Consider the following 20,442-nt stretch of genomic DNA (forward strand, 5'->3'; position numbering starts at 1 on the left):
TCGTCTCCGTCGGTAGCGGTGGAGACAATCACGTCCACTCCCCTGAGAGGCTGGATGCCGAGTGAGGGAAAGATGGCCCCCACTCGGCTCCATAGCATTGGATGGCGGAAGCGACATCAAACATCACTTCCGCCCAGTGCTCTTAAAGGGGAAATTCTTTTTTGTAATTTAGTGCAAATATGAGATCTGAGGTCTTTTTGACCCCAGATCTCATATTTAAGAGGTCCTGTCATGCTTTTTATCTATTACAAGGGATGTTTACATTCCTTGTAATAGGAATAAAAGTGACCCAATTTTTTTTTTTAAAAGGACAGTGTAAAAATAAAAAAATAAAATAAAGAAGAAAAAAAAATTGTCCAGCCGAGCTCGCATGCAGAAGCGGACGTATATGTAAGTCACGCCCGCATATGAAAACGGTGTTCAAACCACATATGTGAGGTATCACCTCGATCGTTAGAGTGAGAGCAAAAATTCTAGCTCTGGACCTCTTCTGTATCTTAAAACTGGTAACCTGTGGAAATTTTTAAACGTTGCCTATGGAGTTTGTCGCCATTCCACGAGCGGGCGCAATTTTGAAGCATGACATGTTGTGTATCAATTTACTCGGCATAACATTATCTTTCTCAATATAAAAATACTTGGGCTAATTTTACTGTTGTCTTATTTTTTAAGTCAAAAAAGGGTATATTTTCCAAAAAAATTGCACTTGTTAGACCGTTGCGCAAATACGGTGTAACATAAAGTATTGCAACATATGCCATTTTAGTCTCTAAGGTGTCTGAAAAAAAAATATATAATATTAGGGGGTTCTAAGTAATTTTCTAGCAAAAGAAAATAATTTTAACTTGTTGTAAACACTGAGTCTGAAAAATAGGCCTGGTCCTTGAGTGGTTAACATGACTTTGTCCCTTAAAAAAGGGAACTGCTAGTAGGTAACACAGTAGGCTTAACATTGACTGCCCCCTGTCAATCTCCTCTGCTACAGCCATTCAGGTCTCTTGTAGTGTTGGAGCCTGGATGCCCCCTCATCTCTATTGGCTCATCACTGTAATGCCTCCTTGACCTCTGGTTTCAGGAAGGAACAGACAAGCTTTGACTACAAGGAAGTGGAAGCAGCCTTGTCATCACCTTGTAGCTTAGCAAAGGGAAATGAATCAAGACACAATTCATTTTTGGGGTTTAGTATTGAGCCTCCACTTATTGGTTTCTGGAAGATGAAGTACATACTGTACATGCCTTCCTGGCTTACCTAAATATCTTGAAAAAGGGTTGTTTTTTTTTGCTCTTTTTTTTTTCCTACCATGCCTGGCACCTTTTGTTTATTAGAAAGATTTTTTTTTTGTTACTCTTATATGTACATAAAAAAAAAGTATAATGGACTGTAAATACTGTGAATAATATAGACACTGAAAACCTTTAAAATTGCTGGAAAAGCAGCTTTTGATCATTTTTTCTATATACTCCATTATACACACAAGTATTACAATACACAACACATAAGTACACTTCATATTTTACTTACAAAGCATCTTTGTGATTGATTTTCGAGACGGTCTCTGTCCATTCACAGACATTTTATCCACTTCCAGCGAGCGATCCCCCCTTAGCTGAACAAGAATACAAGTTGAAAATGTGAAAAAAAATGATTTTGAAATGAAATGCAAGAGCACAACTATGTTGAGAAAGTGCCCATTAACTCGACAATGACATGTATACATTGGAGTGCAGGAAATATTGTGCCATCAATAAATCAATCATGCTGTACAGCAGGGGGTGAGAATTACTGTTACTCATCACCTTCTGTGTATTTTAGTCCATGTTGGGAAATCAGATTTTCCGCAAACTGATATAACTTTAAAGGATTTCCAGGCAGATATATAAAAAAATCATATCATTTCAGTTCTGTAGTCATGAATGCATATCTGAATATATTTTTGTAAATATAAGCAGTTTTAGTACCTGAATATGACTTAATATCAGCCTTGCACAGTCCCTGTACAGCAGAGTTCAGACTGGGAGAGAAAAGCAGCACAAGGAACATACTGATATGAGGAGAGATTAGAGTGACAGAACAGTGAGCTCTTTTCAGGAGGATGGAGACCTGTAGATGCAAATGAACTACAGCCAATATTAAATGAGGTCTTCTGCCCCATGAGACATTGCTGTGCAGTAAAGTAAGTTTGTGTAAACCAAACAGATGGCCAAAAATATAAACCCTTTGGCAAGTAAAACAGTTCCAATAAATGTGCTTTATATGTGTATTTTCCTGCTTCCCTGCAAATCAGATTTAGAATGGCAAACAAAATAAGAAAAAAAAAAAAAAAAAATCATAGCTTGTTAAAGTAAAGGCTTGGTGCTGACCCCTCTAATGCCCTGTACACACGGTCGGATTTTCCGATGGAAAATGTGTGATAGGACCTTGTTGTCGGAAATTCCGACCGTGTGTGGGCTCCATCACACATTTTCCTTCGGAATTTCTGACACACAAAGTTTGAGAGCTTGCTATAAAATTTTCCGACAACAAAATCCATTGTCGGAAATTTCCGATCGTGTGTACACAAATCCAACACACAAAGTGCCACGCATGCTCAGAACAGATTAAGAGACGAAAGCTATTGGCTACTGCCCCGTTTATAGTCCCAGCGTACGTGTTTTACGCCACCGCATTCAGAACGATCGGATTTTCCGACAACTTTGTGTGACCGTGTGTATGCAAGACAAGTTTGAGCCAACATCCGCCAGAAAAAATCCTAGGATTTTGTTGTCGGAATGTCCGATCAATGTCCGACCGTGTGTACAGGGCATAACATTTCCACCCTAGGTACTGCCCCATAAGTGCCATTTTGGTAAATACAGCCCCATCTAGAGGAAGAGGAGAGAACAGAAAGGACCTGGAAAGTGTGGTAATAGTCATTGGAGCACCAGGGCACCCGATCTTTTTCTTGGCTGCATATTAACCTTGTGAAGGTTGGATAGAAATATACTGAGGGGATTCATCTGACCCATGTGGGGCGTTTAAATTGAAATGGAGAAGATCTTGTGAATACATACGGAAAAAGTTGGAGTAGGATCCTTGGTTACCATTGAGAGTAGACGTGTGGAGTGTTTTCTGGTGTATATTTCTTGATGCTGTCTGAACCTCTTATAATATGGTGGTCACATCCAAGGCGAGCAGAATCACATACATGAGTGTGGTGGTGTTGGGTGAGGTGTCCACTTGGTCACAAACAGAAGATGTGGTATAAAGTTCAAAAGCCTTTGAAAATATATAAACTTTTATGTCACTTTTTGGAACACAGAGGGTTTTTGAAGATAAAAGGTGGACTTTATTATACAGTATGTATTATTTAAGGACAATAATAAAATGTATTAATTTATTTTTATAGTGCTGCACAAAATTATTTGATACCTAAAGGGTTAGTTTTAGGGTTACAGGAAAAGCTATTGTTAGGCGTTAAGGGAGGAAATGTTAGGATTACAAGATAAGGTAATGATAGGGTTACAGTGAGGGTTAGTGTTAGGGATAAGGGCTTAGGAAAAGGGCTAATGGTAGGGATTTATTGAAGGGTTAGTTTTAGGAGTACAAGGAGGATTAGTCTTAGAAAGATAAATGTTGGGGTTACAGAGAAGGTTAGTGTTAGGGTTAAAGTGTACAGAGTTATTAATATTAGGGTTAGTGTTAGAAATATATAAAGCCTTAATGTTGGGTTTACATGGAGGGTTACTTTTAAGTTTATAGGAAGGGTTAGTGTTAGGGTTCCATGAAGGGTTTGTTTTAGGTCTAAAGGGAAGATTAGTGTTATGGTTACAAGAAGGGTTAATGTTAGGGTAACAGAAGGGGTTAGCTCCAGGGCTAATGTGAAGGTTAGGGTCATAGGAAAGGTTAGTGTAATGCCCCATACACACAATCGGACTTTCCGACAACAAAACCATGGATTTTTGTTCGAAGGATGTTGGCTCCAACTTGTCTTGCATACACACACACACACACGGTCACACAAATGTTGGGCAACAATTATGAACATAGTAACGTACAAGACGTATGTGATAGCTCCATTACGAACGCTAATTTTACAAGACCGAGCGCTTCCGAGCATGCGTGGACTTTTGCCCGACGGACTTGTGTACACACGATCGGAAAGTCCGACAACAAACATTTGTTGGTGGAAAATTTGAGAACCTGCTAGCCAACATTTGTTGGCGGAAAGTCCGCCAACAAATGTACGATGCACACGGTCAGACTTTCCATCAACAAGCTCACATCCAAATTTTGTTGTCGGAAAATCTGATCGTGTGTACGCGGCATTAGGGTTACATGGAGGGTTAGCATTTTATGAAAGGTTAGTGTTGGGCTGGGTACACACAGTCCAAAAATCATCCAAAAATGATCGGTTTGGCAGGAACCGACCCATGTGTACACCTGTTTGTTCTACAGAAGCCGGTCGAACGGGCATGCTGGAAAAACCAGCATCTGACCGGCATCCAATGGCTGCAAGAGCTGATCAGTGTGGTCTGGTGTGTGGGGCTCCCCCTGTCAGAACACAATATCACAGTGAGGGGTGATTGCTGCACTAACATTACACATGTTAGTATTGCGATCTATCAAACTTCTCGTGTGTTCACCACATAAGAGATACAGGAAGGGTTAGCGTGATGGTGGGATGTTGTTCTCTGTAATGCAAACTAGGAATCAGCCCCATTATTCTAATTCCTGTAAAAATGTATTCTGCCGCAATATAAATCTATGCTGTCAAAACTAGTGAGTTATTTCATTTCAAACAGGCCATCGATTCAAGACAGAGGCACGGAATTGGGATTGCAATTTGCCTGATATCCTAATCATTACAACTACATAAAAATTAAGTTGACAAAATGGGGATAAGGGGTGACACTGGAGGCAAGTGAAAAGTGTTAGAGAGACAGGCAAGGAATCAGCATGTTCTGTTCAAGGTGTAAAGGAGAATAAAGCAGGAAATCAGAAAATACAATATATATAGTTAATTCTTCCAGCTTTCCCTGTCTGGATGAGAAGCAACAGGTAAGTTTACGTCCCTCAGGGCTGCCAGAATTCCCATTAATGCCAGCAAAATGGCTGTTACATAATCAGCCATTCACCAAATGACCTCAGCTTACTAAGCAGAGTCTGAAATGAAAAACATCTCTGCTCGGCAGTTACAGAGACTATTTTGTCTTCCTACTCAGTGATTTTATAAGAGCTATGATGGGCAACAGCTTTTTATTTCCGAGACAGAACATCCTGCTAGCTTCTCCCAAATGTGTGATTTGCAGTTCATAGAAGGGATGGAATAAAAAAGTCAGATACTGTTATGGAAATTTACAGAAGTTTTCACCATAATGAAGAAAGGCAGGAACAGAAATAACAAAGAAGACTATATAGACCAATAAAAATTACTTTTGGTATCCCTAGAACAGAGGTGTCCTCTAAGGGTATGTTCACACCACATGCAATAGCTTCCATCATCTAATCATGTGCAAGCAAAAATATTTTTTTTTCCTTGCATGTGATTGGTTATTCTTTGCAAAGTGAAGCTTTACCTCATTTACTAAGCTCTGGAGCAACTGTACTTGCCGAGTGCAAAGTGCACAGTCTATGGGGTTGATTTACTAAAGGCAAATAGGCTGTGCACAGGGGCGGAAGTATAGGGGTCGCAGAAGTCACCATTGCCCCATGCTGCAGGGGTGCCCCCCTCCCTGAGCGGTGGATGCATATTGGACCGAGCGTTCCGATCCTCAGCTGATGCGTAAATCAGCAGTGCAGGAGCTCGGTCACGCTGTGTTTACTTTGAAAGTGAAACAAAGGAGATGTGTCTAGCACACTGTGTGCTGTGCTCTCTGCCTCCCCCTACAGTGCAGTACCCAGCATGGAGAGTGAAGGTACAGTGCTGCAGCTGCCAATTTTTAAAAAGGCGATCTATATATGTTTGTTTATATGTGTGTGTGTTTATATGTGTGTGTGCGCATGTCTGTATGTTTATATGTGTGTGTGTGCATTTATGTGTGCGCATGTCTGTATGTTTATATATGTGTGTGTGCATGTTTGTGTGTGCATGCTCGTGTGTGTTTTATATGTGTGTGTGTGCATGTGTGTATGTTTATATGTGTGCATGTGTGTATTTATATGTGTATGTATATGTGTGTGTATGTGCGTACATGTGTGTTTACATGCGTGAGTATGTATACACATTACTAACCCCTTTTTTCTTTACGATCAAAACATATTTTTTTAGGGTGGGTTTATAATACCAACAAGAAAATCCCATTCCTCTGAAAAGTGATGCAGGCTCAGATCGCTTTTCAGATGCATTTGACAGGCAGTAAAGAGGCAATATGTTGCACTTTGACTGGTAAAATGTTGAGAAACACTGATACAGAGAAAGTAACCTCTCTATTTTCCTCCTGCAGCTGCTGAAAGCCTGCAGGAAGGAGAGGAGAAGTGGGGGAAATGGAAAGATCAGTTACTCTATATGCAGCTGCCCCCATCACTCCTCCTATGCAGCTTCTTTGTGCTTCTTTCTGCTGCTCCCCTGTGTGCTCTCCAGCACCCCTGTACTTTTTACTGCCCCCCCCGCGTGCTCTCTCCTGGCCCCTCCACTTGTCCCCACAGCTCCGCAAAATTCCCCTCTCCTGCTGGCTGTTGCAGTGTATCTGTCAGGATGAAGCCTTTTCTGAATGGAGAGTCAGTGATCCATACCAATCACGGACTCAGTCCATTCATGCCTGAAATGTAGTAAACTGTATTTACAATGCTTCAGTTTGTGAAAGAAGGGTCAGCTCTATCCAGAGGTATTCCTGTCCATTCATTCTGTGCAGCTGAGGCTGTGTTCTCAATCTCCTTTCTTGGTCTCAAAGGTGAAACATCAGAGGTCTGTTTAGACCCCTGATATCTCACCAAAGCCCCCCAACAAGACTCTTAAAAAATTGTTAAAAATATTTTTAAAAAATAATATTGTAAATAAATAAATAAATAAATGGTAGAAAAACAAAAACAAACAAACAGACGCCAGTGGCAGAACTACCAGGGTCACAAACATCGCACTTGCGACCGGGCCTTGGTGTCTCCGCCACCAGGCTCGGAGGGAAGGGCCCCAGCTGGGTGTCAGGGGGCCCTTCATGGTCTCTTGCACTGGGGCCCTGAAGGTTCTAGTTATGCCACTGGCTGTACACTTTGCAAAGTGCAGTTGCACTCTGCAAGTGCAGTTGCTCCAGAGCTTAGTAAATGAGGTAACGTTTCACTTTGCAAAGAGTACCCAATCACATGCAAGGATAATAAAAAAAAACGGAATTTTTGCTTGCACATGATTGGATGATGGAAGTCAGCAGAGCTTTTGCTCATTTACTAAGCTCTGGAGCAACTGCTCTTGCAGAGTGCAACTGAACTTTGCAAAGTGCACAGTCTATTTGCCTTTAGTAAAACAACCCCTTTTTGCCTTTTGTTAATCAACCCCATTATGTTTTGTCTACCGATCTGCCCGGTTCACACTATTGCTTTGTGGTGGTGTGTGGACATGGTGAGCTAAAAAAAAAATGACTGCATGTAGTACTTTTTTCAGCGCAACACAGTGTGAGGCAATCCATTGCCTCACATCGCATAGCTGCCAATTGAACTGTATATGTCTGTATGACATCTCAATAAAGTTTGTTAACAGAAAAAGGTAACAGTGGATGTGCCAAAATCAGCACATCATCACTGCACCGATCTCTGTTGCAGTGCACAGCACTCCAGCCAAAAATAACAAGATAAAATTGAATTACTTTTGCTGCAATATATACCTTTAATCCAGAGATCTTTCCTGCAGCACTATTTTGCTGTTAAAACCAGGTTGTCCTGGACCCACCCAAGACTGTTACTGGACAGTAAAAGAAGAAGCAGCACAGTGATGGTCTCATCTCTCTGTCACTTTGTTTTCTCCTCCTACCAGCATGCTTCTTGCCAGCACATGAACCATAGTGCCCAACTGTTCCTGATTTGGAGGGACTGTCCCTCATACAGAGCAAAGTCTCACTGTCCCTCTTTCCTCCTCCTTTGTCCCTCATTTTGGTCTGATCTATATAGTTGTATAAAAAAAATCGCACTACTTATCTATCAAAAAGTGTTTTCCTATGCTAAACCTTTCATCCAATTTCTAAATTGCTGCATTTCCAATTTCCAAAAGCCAATATAGGAATATTAGTGGTAATAAAGCTCTTGTGGGTTTAACCAATCATTTTTTTTTTTACAATTCTTCTTTAGGAGGGGGCATGGCAGGAGGTGTGTCCTATGCCTACATACTTTTGCTAATAGGTGTTCCTCATTTCTATCTCAGAAAGTTGGGAGGTATGCATGAACTGATTGGCTCATTCTGCTGCTCTCACATTAAACCTTGTTGAACAAGAACTGCAAGAGGTCGATAAAAGCTTGCATTTAAAAAAAAAAACAGTTAATGATGTGTTAACAATTAGAGAGCTGCATTAATTTGTGAATTTTATATCTGCTTAGAGTTCTGATTTGAATAAATGAATAATTTCTTCTCTTCTCTGTCTATGTACTGCAATAGTGCTAATTGCTACTAATCCATCTCACCAGGCATATGAACTGGCACGCACATGACAAAAAAGGGATAGGTTTTTATGTAGACAGTAGCCCATATGCCATCAAAATCCTATTGATGTTTCAAGAGTGTGGTGCTCAAAAATTGGCTGCCTTCACACCTGACAGGGGTATGATTTTAACAATGCACCATGTGCTTCAGATGACCATTCTGTGGGGTATGGAATCATGTGAGGCGAGGCTGCAGTTCTGCACAGAAATACTGTAAGTACTTGTTGTTGTGTATCACATAAAACTCTGGTTAAACTGAGCAAAATGAGCAAACTTTGCAGGGGTGACTTATTAAACAATGTTTTTCAATTAAAAATCATGTTATAAAAGAAGAATATGCCTTGTGTAGAGAAAACCAGAGGTGGTGAAATATGCAGAATACCATTGCTGAGTTGTCCTTCCAAAAAAGCTAATTGACTAACTTTCCTCCTGATCCATAGAGTTCTAGAGACTACTTGTTTCAGGTCAGTGATTCAGATAGTATTGAAGCCATCACCTCAGCATGAGGTGCATACTTACCAACTGTCCCGAATTTCCTGGGACATTTCCGGAATTTAGACTATTTTCCCGATTTTAATGTTTCCCAGGAAATGTCCAGAGAAATCCGGTTTTTCGCGATTTCCCCCCGCCGCCACCTGCCACTGCTAGAGGTCCACGGCCGGCGGAGACATTGTCTCTGCCAGCCGCCATTTTTAAAAAGACCAGGAACACCAGGAACAGGGCTGGGTGGCTAGACAGAGCTCCTGCGTCGCCGCCCACCCTCCGCCCGGCTCCACCTCGCTCCGCCTACCCCCCGCCCCACTTCACCTACCCCCCACCCCGCTTCACTCCAACCACCCCCCGCCCCACTCCGCCCCTCTGCCGGTCTGTTATGGAAAGGGGGTGCTATTGTAACCACGCGGCCGGCAGAGACCTACTAGGACACCTGATGTAAGGGGGGCTCCGCTGGGGAAACCTGATGTAAGGGGGGCTCCACTATGGACACCTGATGTAAGGGGGGCTCTGCTGAGGACATCTGATGTAAGGGGGGCACCGCTGGGAACATCTGATGTAAGAGGGGGCTCCGCTGGGGACACCTGATGTAAGGGGGGCTCCGCTGGGGACACCTGATGTAAGGGGGATCTCTGCTGGGGACACCTGATGTAAGGGGGCTCCGCTGGGGACATCTGATGTAAGGGGGTGCTCCGCTGGGGACATCTGATGTAAGGGGAGGCTCTGCTGGGGGCACCTGATGCAAGGATGGACTCTGCTGGGATACCTGATGTAAGGACGGACTCTTCTGGTGGCACCTGATGCAAGGATGGACGGCTGGTGGCAGGCGACGTGGCAGGTGACATGCTTAGGGATCCCACTGATTCAGCATTATGGTGAGTTGAATGATTTCATTTTATATTACAATGTAATAATAGAAATAATGCACTTCAATCATCCTGACACCATAACAACCATGGTGCCCAGGATGATTGAAGTGCTAACACCAGTTGTTTGGAGTATCTTTAGCTGCTGATTGTTAAACTTTCTGGAATACACATATTTCTATTGTTTTGTAGGATCTGGGGCTGCTGTCCCTCCCTCCCTCCTTCTCCCTCCATCCCTCTCCCCCCCTTTCCCTCTCCATCCCTTATTCATCTCAGACTCTAACCACACCCCCTTTGAGCCACGCTCCATTTAAGACATGCCCACTATTTTGCATAAACCACACCCATTTTTTTTCCCTATACCACACCTACAAATGCATGCCCCACCCCCTAATTATAATAAAACTCCGCCTGCAGCCAAAAAAGTGTCCCTAAAAATTTTTTTACAATGTTGGCAACTATGCATACCAGCAACTAGCATTTTCAGAAGGAGAGGTCAGCAACTACATTCAGCAGGGATTTAAGACAGAGGTATATTCTGTACTGGTGCACAGCTGTTTCAGACCAGCCAAAGTGATATTTAATGAACCAAACTACATGTTATATAGTAAATCTGTCCTAATTAATTAAGCATCATTTCTTTTCCACATTGTTTCTCTGTACCTTCCTTTACAAATCCTTCTTTTCCTGGCCTTAGCACAGATGGAATATCTCCTGGATAGAATTAGCAACTCACTGATTCATTTTTCTAGAGGCCCGAGATTGTTTATTTTCAATCAACAAGTACAAGCAATCAGTAATCTACTTATTCTCTTCAGCAAACACTGCGCTGAAGTCACAATGTCTTCCAAGGCATATTTAAATATATTAATGCTTGAATGAATATCTTAAAGGCTTAAGTCCATCATTTACAAAAAAAAAAAATGTGCAGAGGAATAAAATGAGCATTTATTATTTTATTTGCAAATGAGCCTATAAAGCATTCCAACCACAATCACTGCACCGGGGGTGCAATGACAGGCTCCTGCAGACTCTTTCTCCAGTTCTCTGTCTGTCTAGAGAGCTGAAGGAAATGTCAGTAAACCGCATGTGTGGTGATTCAGTTTGGCACAGTTGAAGATGGGACTTGTAGTTCATCCATTCACAGACATCTGTGAATAAATGATGCAGCTGTGCAAACGGAGCCCTGCACAGCCATGCAAATTTCAAAAGTGAAGCGGCTGCACCATGTCACTTGGTATAGCCTAAATATATGTGTATTATGTAACATAGTGCAAAAGGTGTAGTTAGCCTTTAAGTACCGAGCATGTAGGCAAGTGCAGTTAGCTTCTTTATCACTAGGTGGCTCTCTTCCAAATATAGTATAGTAGAGGAAAAGTGTTAACTGGGTGTTAGTCCCCTTTTAGTGAAAACCTTCCTCTAGTGATGTCATGGGTGTAGTCACTGCTCTTATAAGTGCAAGTGTGGGGGGAGGCCCATAGTAGACAGGGCATGGGAGCTAAATAACCCAGAGCTGCTAGAATGTAGTCCACTACAGAGCTGATCTAAAGGGCTCTTTGTAGGGCTGAAGTCCCAGGCAAAGTGAAACTGAACACAGCAGGTCCTGCAGCATGCTGCAAAAGGTCTTTTAGGCCAGGTCATCTGGGAGTGTGCTTGGCTGTGCAGAGCTTTGGAGGGGAATTTGGGAGAAGCTGATATACTAATGAGAGCCCCTTGATACTATTTGGAGAAGGAATCTGAGCTCTGTGGTGCTCCCAAGTAGAGGGGGTGTTGAGGGAAGATGGCTTATAAATTAGGTGCTGCCATTCTGCATATAAATGACAACTACAGAATGTCTACTCCTTTGTATGGCACTCTGAGCCAAAGAATTCTGCTGGTATGTCAAATGTGATGTCAGATGTCACAAAAGTCTTGCAAAGTGACAGTAAAGTTAGTAAATTGCATTTTTGATAGGAACATTTCTTTATTGTCAAGTATCAAAGTTTTAGCAATGTCATGAGCTGGCCTATGGCCAGGAGAATGACACAATATGTCAGAGAGTTCCATCAACAACAGGTGGGTAGTTGTCCTATCCAAGTAGAACAGGGACTTGCATACCTTCGCACCAACAACTACCCAATCAGATGTCCCTTTACATGTAGGCAGGGTTTTGCTACCTATATGCAGCTCAATGCTTCATATTCTAAATGGAATGTTCTTTTAAATTTTATTATTAGGAAGATATGGTGATCATTACCCATACAACCATTTATTTCATTTTTTAAATTATCAAGCCTGTTGTCAGGACCAGATTTACAATTAGACATGGTAGGCTAGTGCCTAAAGGCAGCAGACACAAAAAAGGCAGCTTTTTCTGTATAGTTATTAACCACATGTTTTCCTATCATCATAGAAATCCATTTATCTCACATAAGCTTATGTACATAGCCACGGTACTTTACTCTGGTAAGGAGAAGAGAGTATGAAAATGTTCTGCATGAAAGAGATGATCTTAACATATGGGGTTTCTCAAGATTACAAAGGAATAGAGAGATTGTGATCCTGTGTCATCAGACTTCCTATTAATTTCAATACTCCAAGCTATGCACATTCACAGTACAAGAGAAGAATCTGGCTCTTCCAATCACTGCACAGACCACAACAATTCATCACCAGAGCATCTGCATGTTTTGTCTGTATACCATTTGATGAGCATATCTGAAGACAAAACCTTTTTTTATCCATTTGAAAAGGCTAAAAATTCCTGTCAGATTTTTTTTTTTTTGCCATTTGTGTCTGGCTTGGTAAATTTGTCTTTACTTCCTGTCTTGTAGACACAACAGGAGGTGAGACTTGTTCCCAACTGCATTCCTCATAACATAAAAAAAATATTACAGAGAGTAGAGAGCAGGAATACCCACTTAGCCACATCCATTGTGAAGGCCTAGGAACCCAAGTGTAGATGTGACATCTTGGAGTCCTCAGAAATATAAGGAACCCTTAGTTGGTTCAGCTCTCTATCATCTGCCAGAAACTCAAACATCCATTCTGGGTAGGCTGATTCTTCTCTAGAATAAATATCAAAGAAGAGAGTTCATACTTACCTCTCCCTCTGTCTGTTCTGCTGATTTGCGCTGTATTGCAGGGATGCCACTGCAGAAGGATCTTTAGCATCTTACACACTTTCAGGAGGGTTTGACTCCTGATATCATACTACACTAAGTGGTTTGATCCACCAGCCATTATGTCAGTAATGAATCATGCACTCATGTAGGGTTCAGTAGGAAAAACCACAGTGTAGCAGGGGACCAGAAATCCGACCCTGACTAAGGTGTGTCAGATGCAGATTGGTGGCAAAGGAAAAGAGGTAAGTATAAGGTAAGGTAAGTATAAGGTAAGTATAAACTCTTTTCTTTGTCAGGACAGGAGCACTATGTTTTTGTTTTATTCTATTGCTTTAAGATGTAATGCAAATATTGAATCTTTAAAAGTGTGCCAGTAGTCAGCACTATTGATCTGCAACCTTTTGAGCTGCCTCAGCAATGTTAAAGAAGTGTCTGTCTAGTCTCTAAACTACACCAACAGAATACAGCTACAATATGTACATGACCTTTTCTGGTCATTTGTCATATTGACTTTCTATTGATAAATAGTCACCATTTGCCACTTAGCCTTGTAAACACCACATGCTGAACATTTTAATATTTGTGTATCTATGATGTCTGTGCCGCAAATAAGAAGTTTATATGTACTATGTAACATTAAGCTAGTGTTTAGATGGTATGGCTTCTAGGCTATACCAAATAGTCAATCTTTTCTACACAAGAGTCAACATTTTAATGGTCTAGCGCAATTGGTAGATGCCATCACTTATGGGTTATTAAAAATAACCAAAGTTGCAATTTAAATGGAAACCCAAAAGGGGATTTATTTAAGATGTAGGAAAAACATCAGTGGTGTTAAATCAACAAGAAAAAATGTATAATACTGCAGGTAAATTTGACTGGTTGCTGCAGGGGTTGGACAAAAATATGGAAACACCAGGTAAAAAATTAAAAATTGTTACCTAATATGGTGTTGGACCGTCTTGGGCATCCAAGACAGCCTGAATTCTCTTGGGCATTGACAAATATTATTTCAGGTCACTATATCCTTTTGTCTCTTTCGGTCAGTTGACCATGTCGGCTGCACTTATTGTTTTCCCAGAAACTGTATATTCTGTCATAATCTTTAATACTGTACCTCGCGACACCGCAAATAAATTGGCAACTTCAGTCACAGAGGCACCAGCTAATGGCACCAACAGTTTGCCTTCACTGAAACGCAGTAAGCTCTGACATGACTTCGTATTACTAGCAGTGCACGCAGCGAATGATAAAAGTGAGGCTTCCCACTAGTTAGGTGTCTCCTCAAACAGCAGAAGCAAAAAAATGTGGAAACGGGGTTATAGTCTGTTTTAAGGCCTCCCTTACCCTCATATGAAGGAGGCAATAGGTGTTTCAAGACCCTCATTGATTGATTTCAGTGGGGGTTTTGTGATAGGTCAAAAAAGGTCAGCTGATTGGGAATATTTTGGAAGTTCTGGGGGGTCCTCTAGCCACTTCACCCAAAATCACATACCTGTACATCATCTTGTTGAAGTGGTTGTACCGGGGTGATGCCTGCAGCCAGTACTGTTTTTTAGAGCTGGCGGTCAGCTTTCATTTGATAACAACCGATACGGCTAATGAGCCGCTTGGCCATTATTACAAGCAGTGGGAAGGGACAACCCCCCCTACCACCACCTTCCACAGCTCTGCCCGGGTCTCCCGTCCCACCGGGAGACCCGAGCGACCAGCCAGCATCTCCGCCTGCTGGCCGGAGTCCAAAACAAGGCCAGAATCGGCTTTTATTGGGTCTCCAATATAGTAACCCGGAAGCGACGTCACAACGTCACTTCAGGTTTACTCGTCAGCCAACAGCGCCAATTTAAAAAAATCGAAGGTATTCAAAAATGCAGATTTTGGCGTTTGGAATACTTTGAAGTGCAAAGGAGGGGTTTGGGGTCTTTTAGACCCCAGATCCCTGCATAAAGAGTACATGTCACTGCCTATTGTTGTCACAAGGGATATTACATTTCTTGTGACAGTGTAAACTTAATAAAAAATAAAAAAGAAATAAGAAAAAAAAAACTTATTTTGTTTTGTTTTGTTGTGCTGTCCTATCTAAAGAAAGGAAAATGTTATCTGCCTAATTGATAGGTTATACAGAGTGATAGTAAAACTGTAAAATAAAAGCTAATGAGAAGTGCAACTAAAATGGATATTTGGAGTAAGGTGAAGATAACTAAACGGAGAAGTGAACAAAACAAAATAAAACAAAAAAATAAAAACCCCAAAAGACATACACATGAAGCAGCCAATCCTATTTTGGCAGCCCTTATTTTAGTACAGTCAGTTGTATACTTACACCATAACTAGGGATTTACTTGACGCATGAAGGCGCAGTAACTGTCAGTGACATATCTTTAGTGGTTGTAAACATCGGAAATGAAAAATGAACAGAGCATATTCCTCTAGCTTCAATCCAAAGCACATACTGGGTTGCTCTCCGATCTCTCCTCCCTCTGCTGTCTGCAGGGGTCACTTCTGACAGCCTATCTTGACAGCAGACAATCACTGGAGTTAGTCCCACCACCCCCTCCAACACAAAAAAAGGTGATTGACAGCCTCAGTTGTGCATGTTTTCCTATAAAGCTGGATTATTGGGTGTATTTATTCCCTCTACTCAGATGTCAGGTTACACTTAGCTCTCCTCTTTATCCTGCTGTGTGGGGTCAGATCCCTGTCCCCTGGCTGCTGTAGCTGAGAAAAAGCTTTTGATCTATGTGCTTTAGAAGGATGTAGAGAACAGATGGAAACAAATGAAGCGCACTACCCCCGTAGGAGCTGCTGGGTAGTTTGTTCCTTTCCGCCAGTGTGTTCCATTACCCCCCCCCCCCACTTCCCTGCATTGATGACACCGCAGACAGTATTGAACAAATAACAAGAACTTTATTCTTTCCATTTGTATAAGGCAGAAAGAATGTGAACAATCCTCCGGAAATATGAGTTGCCTTCTTAACTTGGTTCCTGTAATGGTCTGCAAATCTTCTCCCTCCTGTTTACTACTATTTCCCAACCGCACAGTATATCCAAGTTAAGTCTTAAGAACAATACTCTGAATAGAGTTCCTGGACAGACTGATGAAATTTCTCCCGGGTGATCCTCAGCACCCTCAGTCCTTGAAAATACTGCTCCGCTGGGTTTGCACTCACGTGTACATTTGAGCGAGCGTCCATGATTGCCATACTTAGGTCCTCTCCCAGTTTTTTTTTCTCTTCTTCTGTTGGTAATAGCAGCCTCTCCTTTTTAGATGTTGCAGGTTCCCACAGTTATCTCCTCCATCTCTTCTCCTGTGAAAGCACGTTCCCCTTCCCGGAGGGGAGAGTTCTTAAGCTGTACCAGCTTCTACATTCTGTCCTTCTTTGCTGTAATCTTCCCATCAGCAAGCCAGAGCCCCCGGAGCATGTGGCCTACAGTTTATATAGGCCTGTAAAACTTTTTTTTCTCTTCTTCTGTTGGTAATAGCAGCCTCTCCTTTTTAGATGTTGCAGGTTCCCACAGTTATCTCCTCCATCTCTTCTCCTGTGAAAGCACGTTCCCCTTCCCGGAGGGGAGAGTTCTTAAGCTGTACCAGCTTCTACATTCTGTCCTTCTTTGCTGTAATCTTCCCATCAGCAAGCCAGAGCCCCCGGAGCATGTGACCTACAGTTTATATAGGCCTGTAAACCCCTGCCCATACAAATTAATGATAGGCTTAGGATGACCTATACAACTAACTACATCCTGCGTTAAAACAACCTGTTCTCCAGCACCTCTCACTGGTCAGACAAGGTGTCACTTTTGACAGAATGCAGGTGATCACACCCCCAGTTCTATTCTGTCATTCCTTCCCACCAAATTAAACCCATCCAGGCTTAAACCAAAACAGGGTAATGCCTGGGATTTTTACCTAACTCTTACCTCTTAACTCTTTTCTAAACTATCTAGCACACACCTAAGTAGGTGGGCGCTACACAAATGAACAAATACAACTTATGTAGGAGGATTTTTTTCATCTCTGTGTATGACCAGAGGTTAGTCATTTCAGTTGGTATATGTAAGGGTTTACAACCACTTTAAGGTCTGCAGTCAGGACCCCAGAGTTTGTGAAGTTCCCAGGTTATAACTGTAGCACTACCCCCGCAGGGATTAAAAGTAAAAGGGTTCCTCACTGCTGCACGGCCAGTCACTCAGCATTTTCCTTCTTTCATCTGGACACAGAAATCAAGTCTTTTGCTTGTTTTTTTGTTGTTTTATTAGAAGATGATATCTTGAATGAGGTAAGGATTTAATGGGATGCCAGGCATCCTGGGGATTGGCTGAGGGCCCATAAATATTCAAGGCAGTCCCGCCCGACCTCCACCCATTATTTTCTAGAACGTTCTCCAAAAACAGGGGGGAGGGGCAACCATCCATCCCATGAATCATCCAGCTTTGAAGACTAATATCCCTGACCCACATTTAGTGACTTAGGTTTGTCCCAAAACCAGACAAATGCTTTTGCCTACACTCACTTCTTGTAGCACACACTAGAGGGTGCTCCATAACATAACACAGTTGTTTTTCAAAGCTTTACTAGATCCTCATATTGAGAGGTTACCACAGTGGTAATCTAGGGACCCCTAAAAACCTTAAAGTAACACTGATTACTAATACATAAAAATATCTATAAATGGCGATGGTCCTTCTAAAATGGTAATAATCAATAGTGGTGTATCCCTTAGGGCAGTACAGTGGCTTCCTTGAATCTTGGTAAGTTTGCATGTCCTCTATGTGCTTGTGTAGACTTCCTTCCATACTCCAAAGACATGCTGGTAGTTTAATTGGTTCCCGAATAAATTTAACCTAGTATGTGTTTGTGAAGTGGCTGGGCATTTGTGCTATCACATTCTACATGCCAGTCCCAAGCCCATAGGAATTGAGATGGTTGAGGAAATACTTTGAGCTACTACTTTAAAAAAATGTGATAAGAAACTTTATGAACAAAGCTCTCAAGTGTATCTTAGATGTTGTCCAGAGAATTGGCCCACAAAATTGCAGAGTTGGATTCAACTAAACAGATAACACACATATCCATTAGGTTAGTGCTTATGGGAAATATAGGAACGTTATTTAGAAACACTTTTCTCTATGATTCTAATGCCGCGTACACGAGTGAACTTTTCGACCGGACTGGTCAGACGGTCTATCCAACAGACTTTCTGCGGACTTCCGACGGACTTTCCAAACGAACGGACTCGCGCACACACGACCGGACTTTCCAGCAAAATAGGTCCGACGGTCTTCCTGACGGACTTTCGACGGAGTTCTGGACTTGCCCACACACATTAATTTTGACGGGACTAGAAAAGGAAGTCAATCTCACCGCTTTTATCGGCGAGATTAACATCTTGTGAGCCCTGTTGCATAGCATACCAGGCCCTCAGGTCTGGTATGGAATTTAAGGGGAATCCCCTATGCTGTAAACGGTGTGAGGGTCCCCCCAAATTCCATACCAGACCCTTATCTGAGCATGCAGCCCGGCCAGTCAGGAAAGGGGGTGGGGAAGAGTGAGCGCCCCCCCTCCTGAACCGTACCAGGCTGCATGCCCTCAATATGGGGGGGTGGGTGCTTTGGGGAAGGGGGGCGCCCTGTGCTCCCCACCCCAAAGCACCTTGTCCCCATGTTGATGAGGACAAGGGCCTCTTCCCGACAACCCTGGCCGTTGGTTGTTGGGTTCTGCGGGGGGCTTATCGGAATCTGGGAGCCCCCTTTAATAAGGGGGCCCCCAGATCCCAGCCCCCTGCCCTATGTGAATGAGTAAGGGGTACATCGTACCCCTACCCATTCACCTGGGGAAAAAAGTGTCAATAAAAAAACACACTACACAGGTTTTTAAAGTAATTTATTAGGCAGCTCCGGGGTCTTCTTCCGACTTCGGGGTCTCTTTTGACTTCTCCACTCTCTCCGGCCTCTTCTCCCATGTGCCGGTTCTTCTCCCGCTCTGCGGCCTCTTCTCCACTTCTTCTCCCGCTCTCCGGTTCTTCTGCCGTGCTCCTCCGCTATCTTCTGCTCTTTTGCTGCTCTCTTGCTAGCAGTGGCCTGGTCTTCTCCATTATCTTCTTTCCTCTTCTCTTCTTCCGATGTTGACACGACACTCTCTCCCACTGTAATGCTGTGTTCATGGTGCGCAATGACTTATATAGGCATGGGGCATGGTCACCAGGTGGTGACCCCTCCCCTTATGACGGCACAGTCCCAGCATGCCCTGGGACTGTGACAACAACCAACGACCAGGGTTATCGGGAAGAGGCCCTTGTCCTCATCAACATAGGGACGAGGTGCTTTGGGGTGGGGGGGCTGCAGGGCTCTCCCCTTCCCCAAAGTACCCACCCCCCATTTTGAGGGAATGCGGCCTGGTACGGTTCAGGAGGGGGGGGGCGCTCGCTCGTCCCCACCCCCTTTCCTGATTGGCCGGGCTGCATGCTTGGGTAATGGTCTGGTATGGATTTTGGGGGGACCCCACACCGTTTTTTTCGGCGTAGGGGGTTCTCCTTAAAATCCATAGCAGACCTAAGGGACATTGTCGCCTCTCTCTCACGCTCGCTGCAATAGGAAAATGTTTTTTTTTTCCTATTGCAGCGAGCGCGAGATGCATAGTACCCTGTCGCCGAGAACCAGCGCGATAGGATCGCACTGGAAACATTCTCGCGGGCAGGTGCTATAGCTGCCCTTGCATTGTATTTGGTACGTCGGACCAGCATACAGACGAACGGGCTTCCCGATAGGAACTGGGTCCGGCGGAGTTCCAGCGGAAAGATTTGAAACATGTTTCAAATCTAAAGTTAGTCAGATTTTCGACCGAAAAGGTCCGTCGGAAGTCCGATGAAGCCCAAACGCGGTCGGATTGTCCGACGGATTCGGTCCGCCGGACCAGTCCGGTCAAAAAGTCAGCTCGTGTGTACAGGGCATAAGAGCCACAAATCAGTGTCTTTGTAAATGTAATGTGGTACTACAAGGCTCTGCATACATATTGCATTCTAGGTCCTGTCTTTCACAGTTTCAAAATATAATTCATCCATAAAGCCTTTTTTTTTAAATACTGTACAATGCTGCATAGTTCCCAACTGTCCCTCATTTGGATCCAAATTCATTTATTCTTCTTTCCCCCTTAGTTGTCTCTCTTTTTTTCTGATGCATAGACCTCTGTAAATATGTATTATTCAACTACCAAACGTGTTTTCAGCCAACCTCTACGTTATTCCAACTGATATTGTGAAAAAATTAGTGGTATTAATCTTTTTTTGCACATAAATTCTTCATGGTCTGCCCCGGGAGTGTGTCCTATACTTTATGCCGTAGTGTGTCCCTCTTTTTAATCTCAGAAAGTTGAGATCTACGGTAA

General features: G+C 42.8%; 1 protein-coding gene across 1 annotated transcript in view; it reads right to left on the minus strand.

The window, feature by feature from the left end:
- The window catches only part of NMUR2 (neuromedin U receptor 2), a 73,863-nt gene that overhangs the window by 45,976 nt on the left and 7,445 nt on the right, over positions 1 to 20,442 (minus strand). The window contains exon 2 of the mRNA XM_073621134.1: positions 1,523 to 1,607. Within this exon, the coding sequence (XP_073477235.1) occupies positions 1,523 to 1,607 (85 nt within the window). The remainder of the gene's footprint in view (positions 1 to 1,522; positions 1,608 to 20,442) is intronic.

This window comes from Aquarana catesbeiana, linkage group LG03 (assembly GCF_042186555.1).
Source record: "Aquarana catesbeiana isolate 2022-GZ linkage group LG03, ASM4218655v1, whole genome shotgun sequence".
Taxonomy (NCBI): Eukaryota; Metazoa; Chordata; class Amphibia; order Anura; family Ranidae; genus Aquarana; species Aquarana catesbeiana.